The 21,340-nt window shown below is 44.0% G+C and overlaps 1 protein-coding gene across 2 annotated transcripts in view; it reads right to left on the bottom strand.

Moving 5' to 3' along the window:
* The window catches only part of STXBP1 (syntaxin binding protein 1), a 59,413-nt gene that overhangs the window by 31,482 nt on the left and 6,591 nt on the right, over positions 1 to 21,340 (bottom strand). For both annotated transcript variants that reach the window (XM_019728631.2, XM_019728630.2), the window contains exons 2-3: positions 2,288 to 2,337; positions 633 to 714 (exon numbers count right to left, since the gene is read on the bottom strand). In XM_019728631.2, the coding sequence (XP_019584190.1) occupies positions 633 to 714; positions 2,288 to 2,337 (132 nt within the window). The remainder of the gene's footprint in view (positions 1 to 632; positions 715 to 2,287; positions 2,338 to 21,340) is intronic.

Here is a 21,340-nt window from a genome sequence, read left to right as displayed (position 1 = left end):
CACGTGTATCCCGGGCACACACGCCTGAGGTTGCCCAGGACACCTCTAAGCACAGACTTCCAGCTCACAGGACACGCGTGCCTCCAACTCTACTAGACACGGCCCAGGGTTTTCCCAGCTGTGCCCATGGACGCGCCGTCATGCGGGAGCTCCCATTTTTCTACACCCCGTCATTGGCATTATCAGAATTTAAATAGTCCAGTTTGGTGAGTGTATAGAAATACCTCACTCTGCTTTTAACTGCCTTTCCCTGACCACTAACGCGGGGTGGGGGGGTGGGGAGGGTGGTGGCAATTTTTCATGTGTTTATTGGGCATTTGGATTTCTTCCTTTGTGAAGTACCTGTTTAGGACTTTTGCCCATTTTTTTTCTATTGAATGGCCTGCCTTTTTTAAATGACTTAACCTTCCTTTCGGCATCCTGTAACAGATGCTGAATGGGCATGTAGCACTGGATTAGGGATTCAGTGATGAACAAGCAATCGTGGGTCTCTCTCAGGAACTTACAGTCTTACCACCTAGGTTGTTGGAAGAATCTAAAGTCAAGCGAGGTAACGATGACTAGGGAGCAGGGGCGCCCGGCACGGACGGGAGGCCTGAGTGTCACTCAAGGGCAGAGGGAACGGTGCTCACTTGTTATCCCCTCGGTCATGATGTCCGTCATCTTACAGCAGGAGGACAGCATCCGCATGCTCAGCTGATCCACCACCAGCACCTGGAAGCAAAGACGCCGCTGACAGCCTGCGCGGCCGCTGCTCCGACGCTCTGGGCAGCGACGGCCGCACACTGCACAACGTGCCGCGTAGGACTTACCGGTATTTCCTGTGGGCCCCACGTTTGCTGAAACGCACGCTAGCTTTGATCTCCCACACCCAAACCTAACCTGCTAGGACTTGAAGCGTTTGCTCTCACTGACTTAATTTTATAAACGTACCAAATTTCAAGTTTTCATTTTCCATGATAAATAAAATAATGATTCATAAACATCAAAATAAAAAAAAGAAAGAAAGGACAACAATAATTGATAGCACCCACACTCAGAGAAAGCTGTACCGGAGAGTATTTTCTCAGGGAGTAACTTTCTCCTACAGGGAGAATGGACACTGGTGCCGCCCAGAAGGTGGGGAAGCTGGGGCCTCTGCTGCAATGCCATCAGGTTGCACCGTCACCAGCACGGGCCTCCCCTGGAAGGAAACCCTTCTGCAGTCCAGACGGGAAGGCCAAAAATGTGCCTGGTCTAAAGGCTTCACACCTGCACGTCTTCAGCTAACCTATCCTAGCTCCATTCAGCCCACAGAGGGAGAGGAGGCCAGCAGTTAAAACCAGGCTAGTTTTCATCTCCTTCTTTAAATAATACAAACCGAGGTACCGGAAGTTAGGCACGAGGTGAGCCAGAGAGCGTTTTGCTGCAGTGCAAGGGCCAATCAGTTTCAATTTCAAGTGGCAGCTTCCTCGAGATTCGTTTAAAATTCACATGCCCACAAAGACGGGCACACGGGTTCCCGCCAGGTGGCCTCCCGCCCTGGTGGTGAGGAGGCCGTCCTGCTAAAACAATCTCACAAGACCAGGGGTGAGGCTTCAAAATCCTTGGCCAATCACTCTGCTGCTCCCAGGCCCAACGGATTGGTTGAAATAAACCCTTCCATAACACACAGGGAAGTTCAAGTAAAACTGCATGCTCTCCTGGCCAGTGTGACACCCAGCCCCAGACACCCAAGTGACCCTTAAAACACTGATGGAGGACAGCACGTTGTCCCACTCCCGCATCACCCACTCCAGGAACCAGGGCTGTAATCAGTTTGATTGGCTTCCATACTTGTTTCATGTACATTACATGTGAAACAGCCAGCACTGCTCTCAAAGTTACATGGAACTTCTTCCGTCTTATCTAGTTACAGACAGACAGATGGCGCAGACCGGACCAGGGCTTTGGACACTGCTGCGTGGGCTCCAGGGAGATGCTTTAGGGCTGCTGGAGGGGCCAGAAGGGCTTCCTCTTTCTCTTCCATAGCAAGGAGAATTCCACCTTCTTCTGCTGCGTACGATGCGTTCCAGGTAAGAATTGGTACGAATCAGAGTTCCACTGATAGAACGCCCCCCAGGTGGTCTTTCAGGTAAGTTTTATGACCAGATTTCTAAACCCGGATTGTATGAAATGAGAGGCAGATCCAATTACCTTTTTTTGTACTCTGAGCACAGCAGAGGTCCTTTCCCCCAACGCTCCCCTCACGCTTATGTCTTCCACATGAACTCATCTTTAAAGCCATTAATCACACTCTTCTACTTACCTTCCACTCCCCCTTCTTCTTCACCTTCTTTATCACATCATGCATAATCTCTAAAGGGGGGGAGGGAGGGAAAAGGAGGAAGTGGGGAGGGAGGGAACGAGGGAGGGAGGGAAAGAAGGAGGAAAAAAGGAAAAATTTAACGTAATGTCAAGGCCTTCCAACACCTGCCTATTAGACTAGGTCATTGCTCCCCCGCCGCCCCCCCATAGGCTTTGTTCTCTTTGTTCAGCAACCTGTTTACTGAGCCATAATCAATCCACCATAAAGAGAGTTCTCTTCCTGTTTCCTTAATTCGGTGGTTTTCTAACTTTTTGGTTTCAGGACTCCTCCACACTCCTAAAAATGGAAGGCCCCAAAGAGTGTTTGTTTATGTGGATAAATATCTATTGATACTTCCCGTAGTACAAAGAGTAAAACGGAGAAAATTTTCAAAATTAATTCATTAAAATAAACCCATTACATATGTTCACATAAATAGTATTTTAATGAAATAACTATCTTTTAACAAGAAAAAGATTTTAGTGAGAATATTGGCTTTTTTATTTTAATTTACATTTTTGCAACTCTCTTTACTGTCTGGTTTCACAGACAGCTGGATTCTCCTATCTGCTTCTACAATCTGTTGTAAATCATAGAACATCTGGAAAACTCCACTGTGCACTTGTGAGAGAATAAGAGTGTAAAAGGCAAGTAACAGCTTCTTAACCTTATTAATGAAGATAGTTCTGACCTCACGGACTCCCAGAAGGGTCTTGAGTTTGAGAACCACTGCCTTAAATTGAGTAAAAGGCTGTGACGATACCGCAGGCCACATGAGCCACCCCGCAAGCTCCAACAACAGATGGGAAGAGCGGTTGTGAAGTCTTTCCAACCCTAAGAATATCTGTGAGGTGTCCTCAGCCCAAAATCGTCATTTTGGTAAGCCCCAGTCTCTACAATGCCCCCTCCACACACAAGTGTACCCAGCCATGCAGGTTTCCTAGGAAACACATTCTTGCCACTCTTTCTAAACCCAGGTAATAAACAGGCCTGGAATGACTCAAAGGCTAATAGTTGTCTTCAGCAAGTATGTTTCAAACACGTAAGTCATTCTCTAGAGCACAGTGGTTCCTAATTCTGCTTTTGACTATCTTCAATAATCTGATGTTTGACTATCTTCAATAATCTGATGTGTCATAAATGTTCTAAAATGTTTAAAAACTGTATTCCTGATTATAAAAAACACACTCACTGCAGTAAACTTGGGAAACACAGAAAAGTATAAAGAAGAAAATACCATGTATTACCTACCTGTGTACTTTGTAAAAAATCAAAAAGAAAAATCATCTGTAATCCTGCCAACTTGAAATGCTTAATCAACAAGTTAGTTATTTCCTACTAGCTTTTTCTACGCAATTTTATAGTTAAGATGATGCTGTATATATATAATTTTGTATTATGCTTTTTTTGGTAACAAACTCATTCCCCCAGGTTAATAAAAATGCTTCCTAGGATTTTAAATGCCTGCATAATAGTCCATAGTTAGTCAACAATCATCTCAATAGCCATTTAGATTATTTCCCATGTTTTAGCGTGGTGAAAATGTAGGAACAAATATATCCACTAATAGAGCAGGGTAAGTAAATTAGGTTACATTTGCGCAATGGAATACAATGTACTCATTAGAAATAATGATATGGGAAACTATATATTCATTTATTCACTCTTTCATTCAATAGCATTTGTTGAGTAACCACTGTTTGCCAGTCACTGTATTAAGCACCAGGCAAGAACAGCAGCAGGGCACCACATGGCACCCGGTGGGAAGGAGGGAGGAGGTGATTGGTGGGCTGACAGACTTGGTGGCAGAGGTGAGGAGTTTCCTTGTTGGAGACGAGGTCCCTGGCTAAGGGTGGGCAGAGCGGTGTTGTATATGGAAAGTCTGAAGAAAGAAGGGATTGAGTATCTTCCCAGATTGGGAAAGTAAATTTACCACGGAGATGTCTTAGCATTTCTGGACAGTATTAAGGGCTAATCTGAGGTTCATGACCATGAATTTAAAGTGAAACCAGGCAGCTCAATTGTGTGATTTTTTTCCAAACAATGTTCAGCTGTCCAGGTACAAGCCAGGAAGGAAAGAAGAATTGGTTTCAAGTAGGGTTAGAGTTTCCCCAGGTGAGTACAACACAGTGAGAAAACGCTCACAATATATGGCTAAGGGGAAAGAAAGGCACGTTACAACTATTGTTTAAAAAGTATATATGCATGGGGAAAATTAAAAAAAATATATGCCAAAATGTTATTTCTGTGCAGTAAGATGATGATTAATCTTTACTTGCTAATTTGTGTCTTCATATGTTCTCCGAAGCTTTCTGGATTGAGTACATATTATTTGTTGTAACAGGAAAAAGGCTCCAAAAGAAATGTCAGTGAACACCTTTGTACCAGGGCTTTTCTTCACACAAATTGTTAGGAGAGCTTTCTGGGTGTGGAACGAATGGGTCAAGAGTATAAATGTTCTGGGCTCTTGATGAATTCTGCTAAATTATTTTCCAAAAGCACAATTTCCACCCTCACCGCTACTTTGCATGACTCTCCAAATTAACACGCTAACTGATAATACCTTGAGGTTTATTTTAATCTTTACTAATGTGTCAGCAGAAAACAGCGTATTTCATTACCTTTATTTGAATATTTGTTGCATTACTGGGGATGAACATTTTCTCTCTCTCTCTCTCTCTCTCTACTGCCCAAAATTAATTCACTGACTTTAAATTCAAGTCATCGTTTGCTAGGGGAAGAGACAGGTAGAACTGAAAAATCAGAAAGTATCACAAGTCGTAGAGACTGGGAGTAACGGCTGCAGCTTCCACCCTTCCTACCTTGTCAGGCCTGCTCCGAATCGGGGCATATGTTGGTCATAGGTACTGTTAACAGCCAATTCTAATCCTGCCCTACATGTTTCTAATCCAATACCAAAAAGGAAACAAGGATTAGAGCCCAGGTTAGCATTAAGAATCCAGTTGCTTGGACTACTTCCTCACAAACAATCCCTGGCAATCACATTCCATCTCCCTTACCAGTTTTCTTTGTGTGAAAAGAAAGAATAAAACCTTCCAAGGCTGGGCCAGCCAGCAGGTCTTACTTCTTCATGCCAAATCATGCATATCTACAGCCAAAACATCGTCCCCCCACTCACTGTCTATGCAGATGGGACGAGAGACCAGGGAGCTGCCGCTTCTCCCTAACCGCGAGGGCCATGGCCCTGGGGGGCTGTTTCCCTCGGAGCCGAAGGGGTGAGAAAGTAGGTTCCTTCTCAACTATGTCCTTTAGGTCCTGGGTAACTCCCAAACTCAACAAATCCCTACCGGGCCTGAGAAAAACAGCAGGTGGTCTAAGATTATCTGGGACGTCTTCAGGTATACCTGAGATACCACCTGGAGTCCCAAAGCGCAGGCTCTAGGGACAGCTGCGAACCTCACCCCACCTCGTGACGCGCTGTCCTTACAGCCCCGGCACATGACCGCCCTCCACAGTGACATGTGTCAGGACACCTGAGCCCAGGGTGCGGCAAAACCTGAAGTAGCTAATGACTAATAGCAGTTGCACCGGCAGCTTGGGAGAAGTATATCACCCACGTGCTCAAAACCATGGGGCAGTTAAAGGGTCTCCGCCCTGCAGCCCCAACTCCACACTGCCCTGAACAGATGCATCAGGGAGTGGGACGTCTCCAGGCTGTGAGGAGAAGCGCCCCCATTCTGCTGAGGGCTTTCAGGGAGTCTGACTTTGTGCCACAACGGCCCTCCTCCTTTACTGCTCCGAAGTACAGAGAATTTCCAGAGTTATTCCGGCTTGATAGTGGCCGTTCTTCTGAAAGAATACACCCTCTTGAATAAACCTCAGTGGTGTGAGGATAAATGCTAGTCACTCAGACAAAGGTTGTCCCCACCCCTCAAAATTAAGAAAAAATGCCAAGAGAAGCACTAAAGTTAGACAGATTAGGGAAAATCCAGATTCAGGCATTTGCTGGCTATGTGACCTTGAGCAAGTTTAAAATGTTTTAAGTTTCCATTTTCCCATCTGCAAAATTAAAATGATAATACTTTAATGACCTGTTGTGAAGATTCATGAGATAAAATGCCTAGTACAGTGCCTGGCACATATGAGGCATTCACCAAAAGGTACTGATTGTGATGTCACTATAAAAATATGTTATTCATACAGACAAGGAAATAAGGAAATTATGACACTTTACTTCCATCAATCAGAATTTTCCTTATAATACAAAAACCCGGGCCAGCCCGGTGGCTCAGGCGGTTGGAGCTCCGTGCTCCTAACTCCAAAGGCTGCCGGTTCGATTCCCACATGGACCAGTGGGCTCTCAACCACAAGGATGCCAGTTCAACTCCTCGAGTCCTGCAAGGGATGGTGGGCAGCGCCCCCCTGCAACTAAGATTGAACACGGCACCTTGAGCTGAGCTGCCTCCCGGATGGCTCAGTTGGTTGGAGCGCGTCCTCTCAACCACAAGGTTGCCGGTTCGACTCCCACAAGGGTTGGTGGGCTGTGCCCCCTGCAACTAGCAACGGCAACTGGACCTGGAGCTGAGCTGTGCCCTCCACAACTAAGACTGAAAGGACAACAACTTGAAGCTGAACGGCACCCTCCACAACTAAGATTGAAAGGACAACAACTTGACTTGGAAAAAAGGCCTGGAAGTACACACTGTTCCCCAATAAAGTCCTGTTCCCCTTCCCCAATAAAATCTTTAATAAAAAAAATCTCTTCTATACAATAAATCTTAAAAACAAACAAACAAACAAAAGCCCTATTGAAAGAACATACATATTAAAAATACAGCTTTAAAAGAATCACAAAATATTTAGATAGCAAACTCTGGGTACTTCACAAAAAACTTTTAAAACTCTGACCCACAATACACATGCAAATATGACATTTTGGAATAGTGGCACCAAAGTGTCAGTGTACATAAATCTCAAATGCAAAATATAAAATTGAACATGAGAATCCTTAGGGGACAGAGGCTGTCCTCTGGTTAACTACGAAGAGATGCATTAATGCTGAAGCACAAGTGGGGCCCAGGGAAAATAAAACATTTAATGTCACAACACAGGCACACAGGACTATGTTTTTAATCTGCTGTTACTTAACATTGTTCTGAAAATTCATTAAGACAAGAAAACAAAATGAGGTGTAATATTGGTAAGAAAGATGCAGAATATCTGCCTGCAGAAATCATGGGGCTCAAATGAAAAACTATTAGAAACATTAAAACATTTAGACAGGCGGCAGAAACAAAATAACTCCATAAAAACCAAGAAGAATTTGACATGGCAACAATAACCAGTTTCTGGGAAGACCAAGCCACTGGTTACCAGCATAGACTGAGCTGGGACCCCACCCCCGTCCATTCTACCCACTCCTGGTAATTCTGCTCTGCCCCCCCCTCCCCCCCCAGAAGCCTGTTCCTCTTTCCTTAACAGCACTTTCCATATCTGACGACAGCAGCCACATCTCTGAATGTTACGCTCTGGGCCGCTGAGTCTCCTTGCTAAACAAATGCATCATCCCAGGTGGAATAAGGTAATACCGTGTTTCCCCCAAAATAAGACCTAGCTGGACCATCAGCTCTAATGCATCTTTGGAGCAAAAATTAATATAAGACCCAGGATTATATTATATTATATTATATTATATTATATTATATTATACCGAGTCTTATATTATATAAGACCTGGTCTTATGTTAAAATAAGACCGGGTCTTACATTAATTTTTGTTCCAAAAGACGCATTAGAGCTCATGGTCCAGCTAGGTCTTATTTTTGGGGAAACACGGTAGTAAACAAGATGGGGGAATGGTTGAAACACGTGAAAACAAGCCTTCCAAGTACTCTCAATTTCCCTCCCTCCAACCCACTCCGGAGGGAACCGAGCACTGCCAGTTCAGAGGGCATCCTTGCAGGTCCTTTTCTGGGCACATACAAGTGTGTGAGGGAACGCAAGTGCATTGAGGCCTGGGGAGGCAAAGGAACTTTCAACAAGTCTATTTCTTCGGTGCTTAAGAACTTATATTGGACAGAACTTTGGAGATTATCTAAGGCCAGAGTCTAAGTTCCTCATTTCAGAATTAAGATACTCCCTGCAAAACTCAGCCATCTGGAGTGGGCAAGGCCTCTAACTGGTCAGTCCAGAGAGCAGAAACGGGTCTCTGGATCCCTGTCCAAATGCTTTTCCCACTACACACACATACTGTCCCTCAGGCACTAGCATGGACTAGACTCTGAAATTGAACCCAAGTGTCCTTTTCTCTGTTATACTGCAATGGTCACCTTGACACAGCAAAGCAAAGTGACTCAGATGGGTTTGGAACCATATGGTTAAGGTTCAGATCCCTGCCCTTCTATTTACTAGCTGTGACTTTGGGCAAGTTATTACACCTCTCGGTGTCAGTTTCCCCATCTGTAAAATGGGAACAACCACACATGCCTCATAGCTTTTGTGAGGATTAAATGAGTGATGTGTGTAAAGCACTAATTCAGTGCTTAGAATGATAGTCAAGACTGTTGGCTGTCACCAGCAGCAGCATCATCTATTTTAAATGGTATTTGACCTTCCTAATAAAGAAGAACCCAATGCTTTCCAACTGGTTTCTTATTGCTCCTCCATGGAATTTATGAGACGTCTCCTGTTTTCCAGTTTGTTTCTCTGCGTACACTTCTTTCATCCATTCAACAATGATAATTTATTGAACACTTGCTATGGGCCAGACATCCTTCCAGGCATCGGAAAGGCCACGAAACTAAACAAGACTCCTGCTCGCAAGGTTTTATACCTGACGTGGAAGGGAGATAAACACAAGGAAATAAACGAGATCATTCTAGAGAGTAAGTGCTCTAGGGAAACGGAAAAGGTTAATGAACTAGAGTGTGACGGGGGCTGGGGTCCTCTGAGGAGGTAGCGAGAAGGAACCAACCCTGTGAAGACCTAGGGGAAATTTCCCAGGTACAGGGAGAGCAGGTGCAAAGTCCCCGAGGATGGGACAGGCTAGGAATGGAGACAGCAGGTATGGGGACACATGCTGAGTTCAGTGAGGGAGAGGACACACTCAGGTCGCCCGGTGTCTCACTTAGTCTTTAACGCAGTAACTGCTCGCTGAGGAAGGACTGCGGAAGTCACTCGCTGCACTCTGCTCTTTGTACACTAAGCGCCATTCATTCCCCTTCAACATGACAGTTCCCACCCCATCCCTGCGCTCTCACCCCGCCCATCTCTGGCATCTGGCATAAAATAATAACTTAGCAAACGCCTGCAGAATGAATGAACCTGAGTGACGTAAGTGAGCAGTGCTTGCTGGGAGGGAAATGAGCAGCTCTGCTCCCGGCATGGCTGGGTGAGGTGATTCCACCCAGCGGCTCTGGCAACCACCACACAGCCCCTTCCAACCACCTCTCCTGACACCCCTGGATTCCCAACTCCCAGGTCAAAGACCACTGCTTGGAAAAAAAGTCTCAGAAACTCTTTCACATGGACTGCTGGGAGAGAAATCTCTTTTATCTTGAGGATATGAAAGGCAAACTATAGCTATTCTAGCCAATACAAGTTTGCAAGCCAGAAAGATCTAGAAAAGTTTTTCCCTTAACTCTCCTCACTCACTCAAATTCAGTGAGGAGTGTGGTATTATGTGAGTATATAGATACAAACGCTCAGGTCCAAAGTTTCTGCCATCTTACCATTTCTCGATATACTAATTTTTTAACCAGTGTCTAACTGAGATATCATAACCTCAGCCAAAATTCTTTTAAAAGTTCACATTAAAGAAAAAACTCAGTCAATAATTCAGTTGCAATAAGAAAAAAGTCACCCCCAATAGTAGTATCTAACATTTATTGAAGACTTACTATGTGGAATATGTTGTCCTATACGTTTTACATGTGTCATCTCATTTAAAGCTTACAGCGACCCTCGGAAATTATTATAATCAACTCCTTTTTAAAAGGAAGAAACTGAGGCCCCAGGAAGCGAAGTATCTAGCTATCGCACAATAAAATGCACACAACTAAATGAAATCTACGGAGGACAACTTCCCCAAAAAGCACAAAGCAATTTCTTGACTTCTGGGAACTTGTAGTCCAGTTGAAGAAACAAGACATTATACCCACAGCATAAGATATAAAGTCATTAAGACCCTGATGCACTGCTGGTGGGAATGTGAAATGGTGCGGCCTCCTTGGAAACCAGTCTGGCAGTTCCTCAAATGGCTGAATGTAGAGTTACCATAAGATTCAACAATTCCACTCCTAGGTATATACCTAAGAGAAAAGAAAACATACATCTACACAAACTTATAAATGCATGTTCACAGCAGCATTGTTCAGAATAGCTAAACAGTAGAACCAACCCCGGGCCGGACCAGTGGCTCAGGCGGTTTGAGCTCTATGCTCCTAACTCTGAAGGCTACCGGTTCGATTCCCACATGGGCCAGTGGGCTCTCAACCACAAGGTTGCCAGTTCGATTCCTCGAGTCCCACAAGGGATGGTGGGCTGCGCCCCCTGCAACTAGCAACGGCAACTGGACCTGGAGCTGAGCTGCGCCCTCCACAACTAAGACTGAAAGGACAACAACTTGACTTGTAGAAAGTCCTGGAAGTACACACTGTTCCCCAATAAAGTCCTGTTCCCCTTCCCCAATAAAATCTTTTTTTTTTTTTAATAAAAAAGTAGAACCAACCCAAGTGGCCATCAACTGATGGATGGATAAATGAAGTCTATCCATACAGTGGAATATTATTCAGCCATAAAAAGGAATGAAGCACTGATACCTGCTACAACACGAACTAACCTTTAAAACATGTTAAGTCAAAGTAGCCAATCACAAAGAACCACATTTGTGGGAGTCCATTTACAGGAAATGCCCAGAACAGGCTAATCCATAGAGATAGAAAGTAAATCAGTAGTTGCCTAGGGCAGGGGGGATAGGGAAGTTGGGGTGATATCTAAGAAGTACAGAGTTTCTTTTTGGGGTGATGACAGTATCTAAAATTGTGATGATGCCTGCGTGCCTCTGTGACTACACCAAAACCCATCGACTGTACACTTTAAACGGTGATTGGTAAGGTATGTGAATCATAGCTCAAGAAAGCTGTTTTTAAAAGATCATCAGAGGATTTTAGATGAAAACTTCAAACAAAAAAATAATGCAGGGGTGGGAGATGAGGGTAAAGGGGATCAAATATATGGTGATGGAAGGAGAACTGACTCTGGGTGGTGAACACACAATGGAATTTATAGATGATGTAATACAGAATTGTACACCTGAAATCTATGTAACTTTACTAACAATTGTCACCCCAATAAACTTTAATTAGAAAAAGAAATGCAGTTTCGCTTAAGACGGAACTGCCCCAGGACGTCTTCATCTGAAGACAGGTGCCCGGGCTTACCTCTATAAAATAGCAGTTATCTAAAATTATAATTTCCTATGAATTGTATTGAAATTATACTTTGTGGAAGTGAGAGTGACCAAGAGCGACCACACAGCATCAGGGCAAGAACAGGGCAGCGCGCCCTCTAAGTGGTTTGATGATAGCTGGTAACCTGGGGACGGTCCTGTTCAGGGTTACTTGCGGGTGGTGGGGATGGGAGAGAAGGGAGGAGGCCGGTTGCTTGGGGTGGTCACAAGCTTTAGGCCGTGCAGAGATGGGGGAACAGTGACTTGATTCCACGCCCTTGTAAGCACACCCAGAGGTTGTGTAAGACTCAGATGTCCAATGTTATGACATCCAAACCCTGGGCTGCTGCCAGGATCTGAGAGGAGCGCCTGATAGCCGAGAAACCAAATCCTAAGCCCAGACCCAGAAAGATGCTGAAGACAGTTACAGAGATGACCATTCACTTTCTCTTTCACAAGAAATCCTCATTTTCGATCTAATTTTCCACATTCTGTTTCAAAAAGTTTAGAACCAAAAAGTTAAGGAGCTAGAAAGTCTCTAAAGCAACGCCTTGTGGACCTTGGAACTTTGATTAGTAGAAAGGAAATTTTAAACTGGGGACAAAAAGAGATCAGAAATAGGGGTTCCCTGTCCTACTGTAGTCACTTCACCTCAGTTCCAAAGCAGCCATTTTCTTCTTGCTGAGGCTGCCTATTACACAAGGTTCCTTGGAAAAAGGAGCCGGGAAATGACCAAACATGTGCAAATAAAAACATCAACCAAAAAAGGAAACCAAACCAATTTATATCTTCTTAAAATCAATAGCTCATAGTAGTAAATACTATTTAGTTACATTAACGTGTTCAACAAAAAGACCGAACAAAGACAAAAAGTGGTGAAATGGTAATTAATCTTCCAGGACAGAAAAAAACCACAATTGGAAAGAAGACATTTTTAAAAGAAAGGACTCAAGAATGAGGGCCGTTTTGATACAAGACAATGAGTGATACTATCACGCAGCCATTTGGGAGGCATTTTACATTTGCTAAAGAAACAAAACAAAACCCACTGCCCTTGCCCGGCGCCCACGGCAGCACAGCTCTTCTGCTAGTGGTCCAATGGTCTGCCAGCCTCTGTCTACCTGTTTCTCTGCAAAGAGCTGTCCTTCTCCTGATACAGCCTCTGTGACGACTGCAGATTCTGCCTGGAACTGCAGGCACCGAGAATCACTATCTGTCTTGATCTTGAAAGGAACCCACAATGTGGCCAGTACCTTAAATTGGTAGATGTGGTATATAATGGCCCCAAATCACATGTCTTGACTTAAATGGGAGTTTCCCTAAGGACTAAAGGGTTAGGGAACATACACTTTGGAAAGAAAGAGGGGGAAAGAATGGAATGTTTCATATAAGTCCAGAAACCCAGGGCACACAGGGGACATAAAGATGACCATCTAGTCCAGCAGTTTTCGATGGAAAGTGATTTTACCCTTCGGGGTACATTCGGCAATGTCTGGAGACAGTTTTGATCGTCACAATTGGAGGGTGCTTTGGGCACCTAGTGGGGAGAGTCAGGGACCTGCCAAACATTCCGTAACGCACAGGCTCATACGACCCAAAAGGTCAGCGGTGCAGAGGTAGAGAAACCCTGATTTTGTCCATTTTATAAAGAAACAGAACCTGACAGAGACGGAGTCACTTGTCCACGACAGCGGTGTTAGGAATCATCTTATTGTGAAGCCCAAGATTCTGATCAGCCCAATCTGTTCTGATCGAAGATTTAATCTGCTTCAGGTCTGAGATATTAAAAAAATGCTTCGTCTCACACAGCGTGACAAGACCACAGGCTCAAGCCTCCTCTGGAACGTCAACACAGCCATTCTAGAGGTGTCAAAGTGACATGACAAAAGCCCCCGGGAAGCTTCCAGATGGCAGAAATGGTTTCCCCCATTCCCATCCCCCAACACACACAAAGGTCTAATTTCAGGAGGGCTGCTTCCTTTTCCCAAATCCGGGTAACTGGTTGCAATAAGATACCAGGAAAAGAAAACATCCTGTTGGGTTGTGGGCTCAGGATCAAGCGCAAGAAGAAGGTGGAGCTCCAAGAAGAGAAGAGACATTGAAAATCCAAAAGAAATAGCTGAGTTTGCATGAACTTTCACTGAATATACATGCAGACTGGGTGACTTTCTCATCAGTCTTCCACACTCTACAGAAAAGATTCTGCTTTTTGTATTTTAATACACAGCACCCATGTAGGTGTTTTTTTTGTTTTGTTTTTTTTCTTGTCTGTCTAACTCACCTAGACCAGAGGCCATTCTCTCTGGCCATCGATTTGTACCAAAATGTGTAGGTGGGCTCTTTGCCCCTCCCATTTACTTAGGCGTTGTTTGACTATTACCCTCAGAATATGTGTGTGAGGATAATGTTTTTGGCCCAGCCTTCAGCTAGGGGATGGGTGGGTGGTGGAGAACTGACTGGTGAAGTCTGTCTCTCCAAACTATATAATTTAGTAAAAAGTTCTATGCCTAAGACCATTCCATTGAGGATGCATATTGGGGTACAGCAGGGGGTATTCAGCATAAGAAGAAATGATCTTAAGCTTCACTTGATTTCCTGCTTCCTGGTGAGTTAATGAGCCAATTCCAAATGAAATTCCTGGATTTGGGGTGTCCCAAATATTTTTTTAACCTGTGTCTGTTTAGTCAGATTTTTGTTTGCTGCCCAATTAGCCCTAGAACTCTAGCAGACTGTTTCCATTCTCCTCTGGGCGGGAAAGGAAAAAAGTTGCCAAAAGAGCCAGTCATTTGCTATGTTAAGAAACTAGGATGGGGTGGTCCCCAGCCTCTGGCTGGCAGCCACTCCCCTCCTTCCTTCCTGGACTGCAGTTCTTAGAAGTGATAAAGCCTTATTTTAAAATTCTGAGTCTGTGGTCTTCTTTTGTACAATAGACGTGTGGTAAGTGACTTCGCAGGCCGAGGAAAGCCGAATCTGTAGTGGAGACCCACGCCAGGAGGAGAGCACACTGACAACCAGTGAAATCTCCCCAGAAGGATCCTTAACAGTTTGGGGAACTGGAAGCACCCGGTCCCTCTGGAACCTAAAAAAATGGGGCATAAGGCATCCCTTCTACCACTTCCGGTCACTGGGTGACTGTCCCAACACGGTGGAACACTGAAAATGTCCTCTTCAGAGAGTGGAGAGCGTCCCTGGACTGGGGTACCCAAGACACAGTTGAGAGCGTGAGTTCAATACTGAAAACAGAAGGACTAACTGAGTATATGTATTAATTGTTGAGAACCACCCTCCACATTCGGGCCCCCTTCACCTACTCAGCTCCCAGAAGTCTGGCAGCTAGACCTTTATCTCCCAGGCAGGAGACAGAAAGAGACTTCTCTGGGGCACTGAGCCCAAGAAAAAAAATCTAAGGATACTGACACTGGGGATCCCCGGCAAACAGCCCCTCCAGGACCAGCACATCCATACGGTCAGTGCCCCCTCCCAATCAGCATGGGCCTCTCGTGCTTAACCACAAGCCGCCAACCAGGGTGCGCTACACATCCCAGGAAAGTCCCTACGTGGAAAAAGAGACCAAACAAAACAACAACAAGAAAACCTGGAGGAAACAGACTATGCAATGTAGTATTATTATTATTATTATTATTATTATTATTTTGTTTTTCATTTTTTTAATGAAAGAGACATAAAAGGAGATTGTCCCACAGCTCAGTGATGCCTCTTGTTTTTCTACCCCAGCTTTTTTTCTATGTTTCACTTTGGATAGTTTCTATTGCTGTATCTTCAAATTCATTCATTTTTTCTTCTGCAACATCTAACCCCTAACCCTAACCCTTTAGTAAAAAGTATTTATATAGAGAGATAAAAACAAATAGGGCAAGAGGTTAATTGTTAAATCTCGGTAGAAGGAAAGTGGGCGACCATTATACTATTCTTTCAACTTTTCAGTATGTTATAAATATTTCTTAATAAGAGGTTGGAGGCAGGGAAAGAATGAGCATTACCACTCTATGAGAGACTGACCAGATCATTTCGTCTCAGTTAAAGCCTGAAAAAGCTTACTACTCTAACTTGAATCTCAAAGTTCCTCAAAGAATAAAGAGAGGTGGAAGAGAGAGGGAGAGGAGGAGGGAGGGAAAGAGGGAGGGAGAGAGAGAGAGAGAGAGAGAGAGAGAGAGAGAGAGAGACAGAGAGAGAGACAGAGAGAGAGACAGAGAGACAGAGAGAAGGAGCAAAAGGAGAAAGAGCAGAAGGAGGAAGAAGGGGGATGGAAGTGGGAGGAGGAGGAGGAGGAGGAGGAGGAGGAGGAGAGAAGACGCTGACGGCGCCACAAAACCCAAACACGAAAGTTCAAGGTAACCCACCCTCAGATCACCTGAGGGAAAGCAAACTGGAAAACTCTCAGTGGACACATGATTGACTCATCTTAAAATCCCGGAGAAGCACTTTTACCCAAACACGATGAGGTCTAGAGACTGAGTAATTTTAAGGGGTCGGCCTCACAGTAACCGATTGTTGAAAGCCCAGAGTGTGAAATTAACCCAAAGTGGAGGGAGACTTGCTCAGCTCCAATGTTCTATTTTCCACAAAAACTAGCAACTAGTACCAGCAATATCGATGTGTCCAGAGGCCAGGGAAAGGCCTCTCTCCTTCCTCCCTTGGCTACACCAATGATCAGAAGATGGGTGAAAAGAAACTACGAGAGAAGAGGATCAATGAGCTTGCTTCACCCTGCCACTCCCCGTACGGAGGCTCTGAAAACCATCTACGCCTAAAAGTTCTTTCTTCTTCCCCCTCAGCTGCCAAACAGAAGCAGCTTTGTTCCTGCTGCCATTAAAGGAGGTTTACGAGGCTCATCTGCAACTGGATTAGAATTGACTGGAAAGTCCTGAGCTATATCTAAGCCGAGTAGTATACGCAGCCTTTCTCCCCTCACAATTGTAACAGTCCTGGTACCTTATACTTGTCACTGTGAATCCCTGCCGGCACAGAACATGAAAATAACACTGTCTGTCCCCAGTAGCTACAGAGAAGGAAAAAAATCTGCCAATGTGTTTCATCCAACAGACTCGTACAACCTGGCTTCCTGCTCTGGGTGAGAGTCTGGACTAGATGCTTCTGAGATCCTTCCCAGGGCCAAGAGTCTACAACGTGATGGCACCTTGACACAGCACAAATCCCAAATCCTCAGAGCTTCCCATTTTGATTGACTACAACCATTTCCTCATTTCTTCCTCAAAACAATCCTGAACAATGAAGTTCACAGAGGCAAGGGCTGACGTGAAGACAGGGGAAACATCACAGGAGAAAAACTCCTGAAAAGTTTCTACCTGCCGAGCCTCCCGGCCTGGAGAGTGGAGGCTCGTTCCTACAAGAAGACTCCGTTGCTGGCTCAAGCTTGCTTTGAGGCAACGTGGGGGTGGGCCCTAGACACACAGCTCGTCTAGATTCTCTTTCCTGTCTCTGACTCAAGCCTGCTGGCTCTGCTTCCTACCTACCCTTAGATAGTGCACAAGCACCCGAAACACCGGGCTGCAAAAGCGGCTCTTCCTCAACAAACCTGTTTCTTCTCCTTCTTCCAGACCTCAGTGGATGGCACGGCCTTCCATCTGGCTGCCCAAGCCAGAACACTGGGCATCTTTCCCAACTCCTTTTCCGCATCCTCCACATCCAGTCAATCACCGTGACCTGACACTTTTTCCTCCCAAGACTCCTCCAAGTAGATCTAGCTCTCCACCAGCCATTTCTCCATCCCTGGCAGAGATGCCACTCTCCCCATCACTCTCTCCAGCCTGGACCACCATAACAGCTTCCTAACTGAACCCTCTGGCTTCAGTCTCCCTCCCTTCCATCCATGCTCCACACAGCAACCGGAGATCTTTCTAAGCTAAATACTAACCATGTCTCTTCCTGACTTAAAGCCGTCAGCAGTGTCCCACTGCTCCTGGGATAAAGATAAAAGTCCTTCACAAGGACAGGAAAGCCCTGAGCACCTCTCTAACTCCCTCTGCACACGTTCTCACCCCCCAACGAGACAAGTTAGTTAGCATGTTGCTAGGTAGACTGGGGGGTCCCTGGAGGAATAAACAAAACGCAACTATGTCCTGAAACTCCAGGGTCTGGAATGTCTCCTTCACTCCAGGACAGAGACATGAGAATACGCCTTAAGGTTAATAAATAATCTCAAATCCCTTCTGGCAGGACAAAGGAGCAGATCTGATAGATAGGAATGGGTTGGTTCATTAATCCCTTCAGGATGAGCAAACAGGACAAACCTGATAGATGAATTCCACTAGAAGTCTCCAGCCCCCTCCCCAAGCAGGCAAGGGAAGGTATAAAAGTAAGAGCTTTTGCCTCAGTCACTGGGCACCCCCATTCGAGACCCCCTCCCACTCTGGAGCTGCAACCTCTTCTCCTGCCTCTAATAAACTATCCTCTTTTTAAAACTTTTTGCTTCTCCCTAGTCCGTGTGTCCATTCTGGGGCTTCACGAGACACGATCCCGGCCCACACCCAGACACTGCCGGCAGATCCTACATCATTTACATCGTTTGGGGACTCAAGGAAAATATTCCTACTTCACCAGCATTAGCCAACCGAACCTGTCTCATTTTCTTGCCAAACCTGGACATTGTCCCCCGCAGGGCTGACCAACACCAGCTTTCTCCTGGCTAACTGCCTTGTCCTCCAGGTCTCCCTCAGCCTCCCTCACTCCCCAGGCCTTATTGGGGGCTCCCCCATGTGCTCCAACCTCATCACACCATTTGCCTTTCTTAGGGGGCTTACCCCAATGTATATCACCACTACCTGTCTGAATCCCACTAGGACCAGGTCCACTTATATTTGCACACCATTGTATCTGCTGCCCTTAGCACAACATCTGGCACGCAGGAGTGACTACATAAATATTTGCTGAATGAATGAAAATTTGGTCCCGGAACCCTCTGAGTCATGCTGAAACAGAAACAAACCATGATATATGGCCCTGGGTTTCTCTGACATCTCAGAAATCCTCCAAAGAGGAACTGCTGAAGACTGACTCAAATCCGTATCTTCACAGCTAGGCTCCAGGGATTCTTTTTTTTTTTTTTTAATTTGTTTGTTTTTCTTTACTTTTCTCCATCTCTAATTTTTCTTTTTACTCCCAAGAATAAAATAGGCTTTCCTGTGTGATAAATACTTACTATCTCATTCACTTCCTACAAGGTCAGCTCTTAGACCAAATAATTAGTAGACATTCAAAAGTAAATATCAGTGGCATACAAGAAACAGAAAGAAAGAAATATTGGAAATCTGCCCTCTGAGAGCTGGCAGTTTGAGCCATCAGTAATTATTCTTGCTTCGGAGCCCCAAAGATGTATATTAAGATCAGATCAGTGTACATCAGAAGCAAATTGCTGTTTTAACCAATGCAAACTTCCCCCAAAGGGCATCAGAGTGGGCAATAGCGGCTGCTGTCTAGTGATTATTAGATTATGTGTCTATCAAGTATGAGTGAAGTGATTAATTTCCTTGATTCTTTTAATGATTTATTCAGTAACCTTGAGCCAGTAAACTAATCTCTGTAATTATATCTATAAAATTGGAACCCCTTATAGTGACTCTTTCTTGTTTTCCAAGCACTTTCTTTTTGTGTATTATTTTAGGTGAGCCTTAAAAGAATTCTGTGATGCTGGGATTAGAATTCCCACTGTAAAAAACGGTTAAATAACATGTCCCAGTCAACCAGCCACTAAGCGTTAAAACTGGGACTATCAGCTGGATGTCTAACTTCTAGTCCAGAACTTTTCCACTACACAACACTGTTTCTCTCCGATTAAAAAATAATGATAATTGGGGGGAAAAAGCATGGGGGAAAAAGTAAGTAAAACTCAGACTAGCTGAAATTAAAATGAACTCTTGCATACCTCCCCCTAACTTGAGCTCTAGCAACAGCCCTGCACAGAAGGAACTGACTGAGGCAAGCACGCAAGAGGATCAGTTGGGGATTTTCCAAGCGCTTCTCCTATAGACACAAGGATGAGGGTTCAAAATTTATGACTGTTGAATTGCCAGTGATAACTATAAAATTTGGCCCGGCTACTCCACTGAAGAAAAGGTACTTCATTAGCTGCCAAATACCTGTTTGTCTAAGAGGTGTTGTGTGCCCAAAAAAAAGCCAGAGGGAAAAATCTCTGTACCAGCACTACATATAAACCCTTTTTGGATCCTGAGGCAGATACATCTGATGGGTAACACATGAATGATACCTGAGTCCCAAACCACCTCTTACAGAAATTATGCCCCAATTTAAACTGCTTATCACCCCATAAGAGTAATACCGAGTTCAAAACTAAGGCGGACTATGTTTTGATATGAATGGCAAGAATACTGTATATTAAAAGCTATGGGGAAAAAACAAAACAAAACTATGGGGCTCAGGGGGGCAAAACCTATGGGATTCAACCAAAGCTGTACTCAGATTAAAATTCATATCCTCAGATGCTTTTATTAGAAGAAAAAAATTAACCAGGCATTTGATTCTAGAAATTAAGAACACACACATACAACCCAGAAGAAACTGATTTTTAAAAAAAGACAATTAAAATAGACTGACTAGTCTCTAGGAAGTATTTCCACAAAAAATAACAAAAACAGGGTAGAGTAAGAAAGGAGATCACAACTACCAATGCAGAATACATTTTTAAAAATTATACATATTTAATTTAAAGTCAATAAATTTGAAAAATTTAAGGCCTACTTTATAAGGAAATATAAATTGCCAAAATGGACTCAAGAAATAGAAAGCCTAAATAAATAGTAATCAAATAAATTTTAAAAAACTGTCAAATACTTATCCTCTTCCCCCAAATAGTTTTATAGATAAATCATTTCTAACAGTCAAGGAATATAATCAATAATGTTGTAAAGATTTTGTAGGGGGTCAGATGGGCACTTGTCTTATTAGAGAGACCACTTCATGGATGGTGTAGATGCCTGACCACTGCAGTGTATACCTGAAGCTGAAGCTGAACAATATGGAATGTCGACTATAATTTAATATAGATACAGTCATGAGATGTGGAGCACAGCACAGGGAATAGAGTCAGTGGAACTGTAACAGCTACATATGATATCAGAGGGGTAGTAGATTAGGGGAGGGGGGTTATCACTTTGTGAGGGGTGTAAATGTCTAACTAGTACATTGTTTTGTACACCTGAAACTAATTTAAAAAATGGCTAGCAAAATAAATAAATAAATAACAGTAAGGAAGGGATTTTCCAAGTTATTCCATCTATTCTGGAACATATAAAAAGATGGGAACTTCCCAATGCATTTAAGGAGAGAGAAATTCTGATGCAGAAGATCTGAAAAAGATTTAAGAGGAAGAAAAATAGCATATATATGTATATATATGTAAAATATTTATAAACTATACTGTTCAATTGTTCATTCCAAATATTTATTGCATGCCCACTATGTACCAGCACTATTCTTCTAGGTGCTGGGGATACAGCAGTGAACAAAACAGTCTAAGCGCTCATAAAGCTTACATTTGGCTGGTGTGGCAGGGATAAACAAACAAATAATCCAGTAAGTATGAAATGTCAGATTTGATACAAACTGGAC

This window comes from Rhinolophus sinicus, linkage group LG04 (assembly GCF_036562045.2).
Source record: "Rhinolophus sinicus isolate RSC01 linkage group LG04, ASM3656204v1, whole genome shotgun sequence".
NCBI classification, from domain to species: Eukaryota; Metazoa; Chordata; class Mammalia; order Chiroptera; family Rhinolophidae; genus Rhinolophus; species Rhinolophus sinicus.
This window is presented reverse-complemented; position numbering and strand designations above follow the sequence as displayed.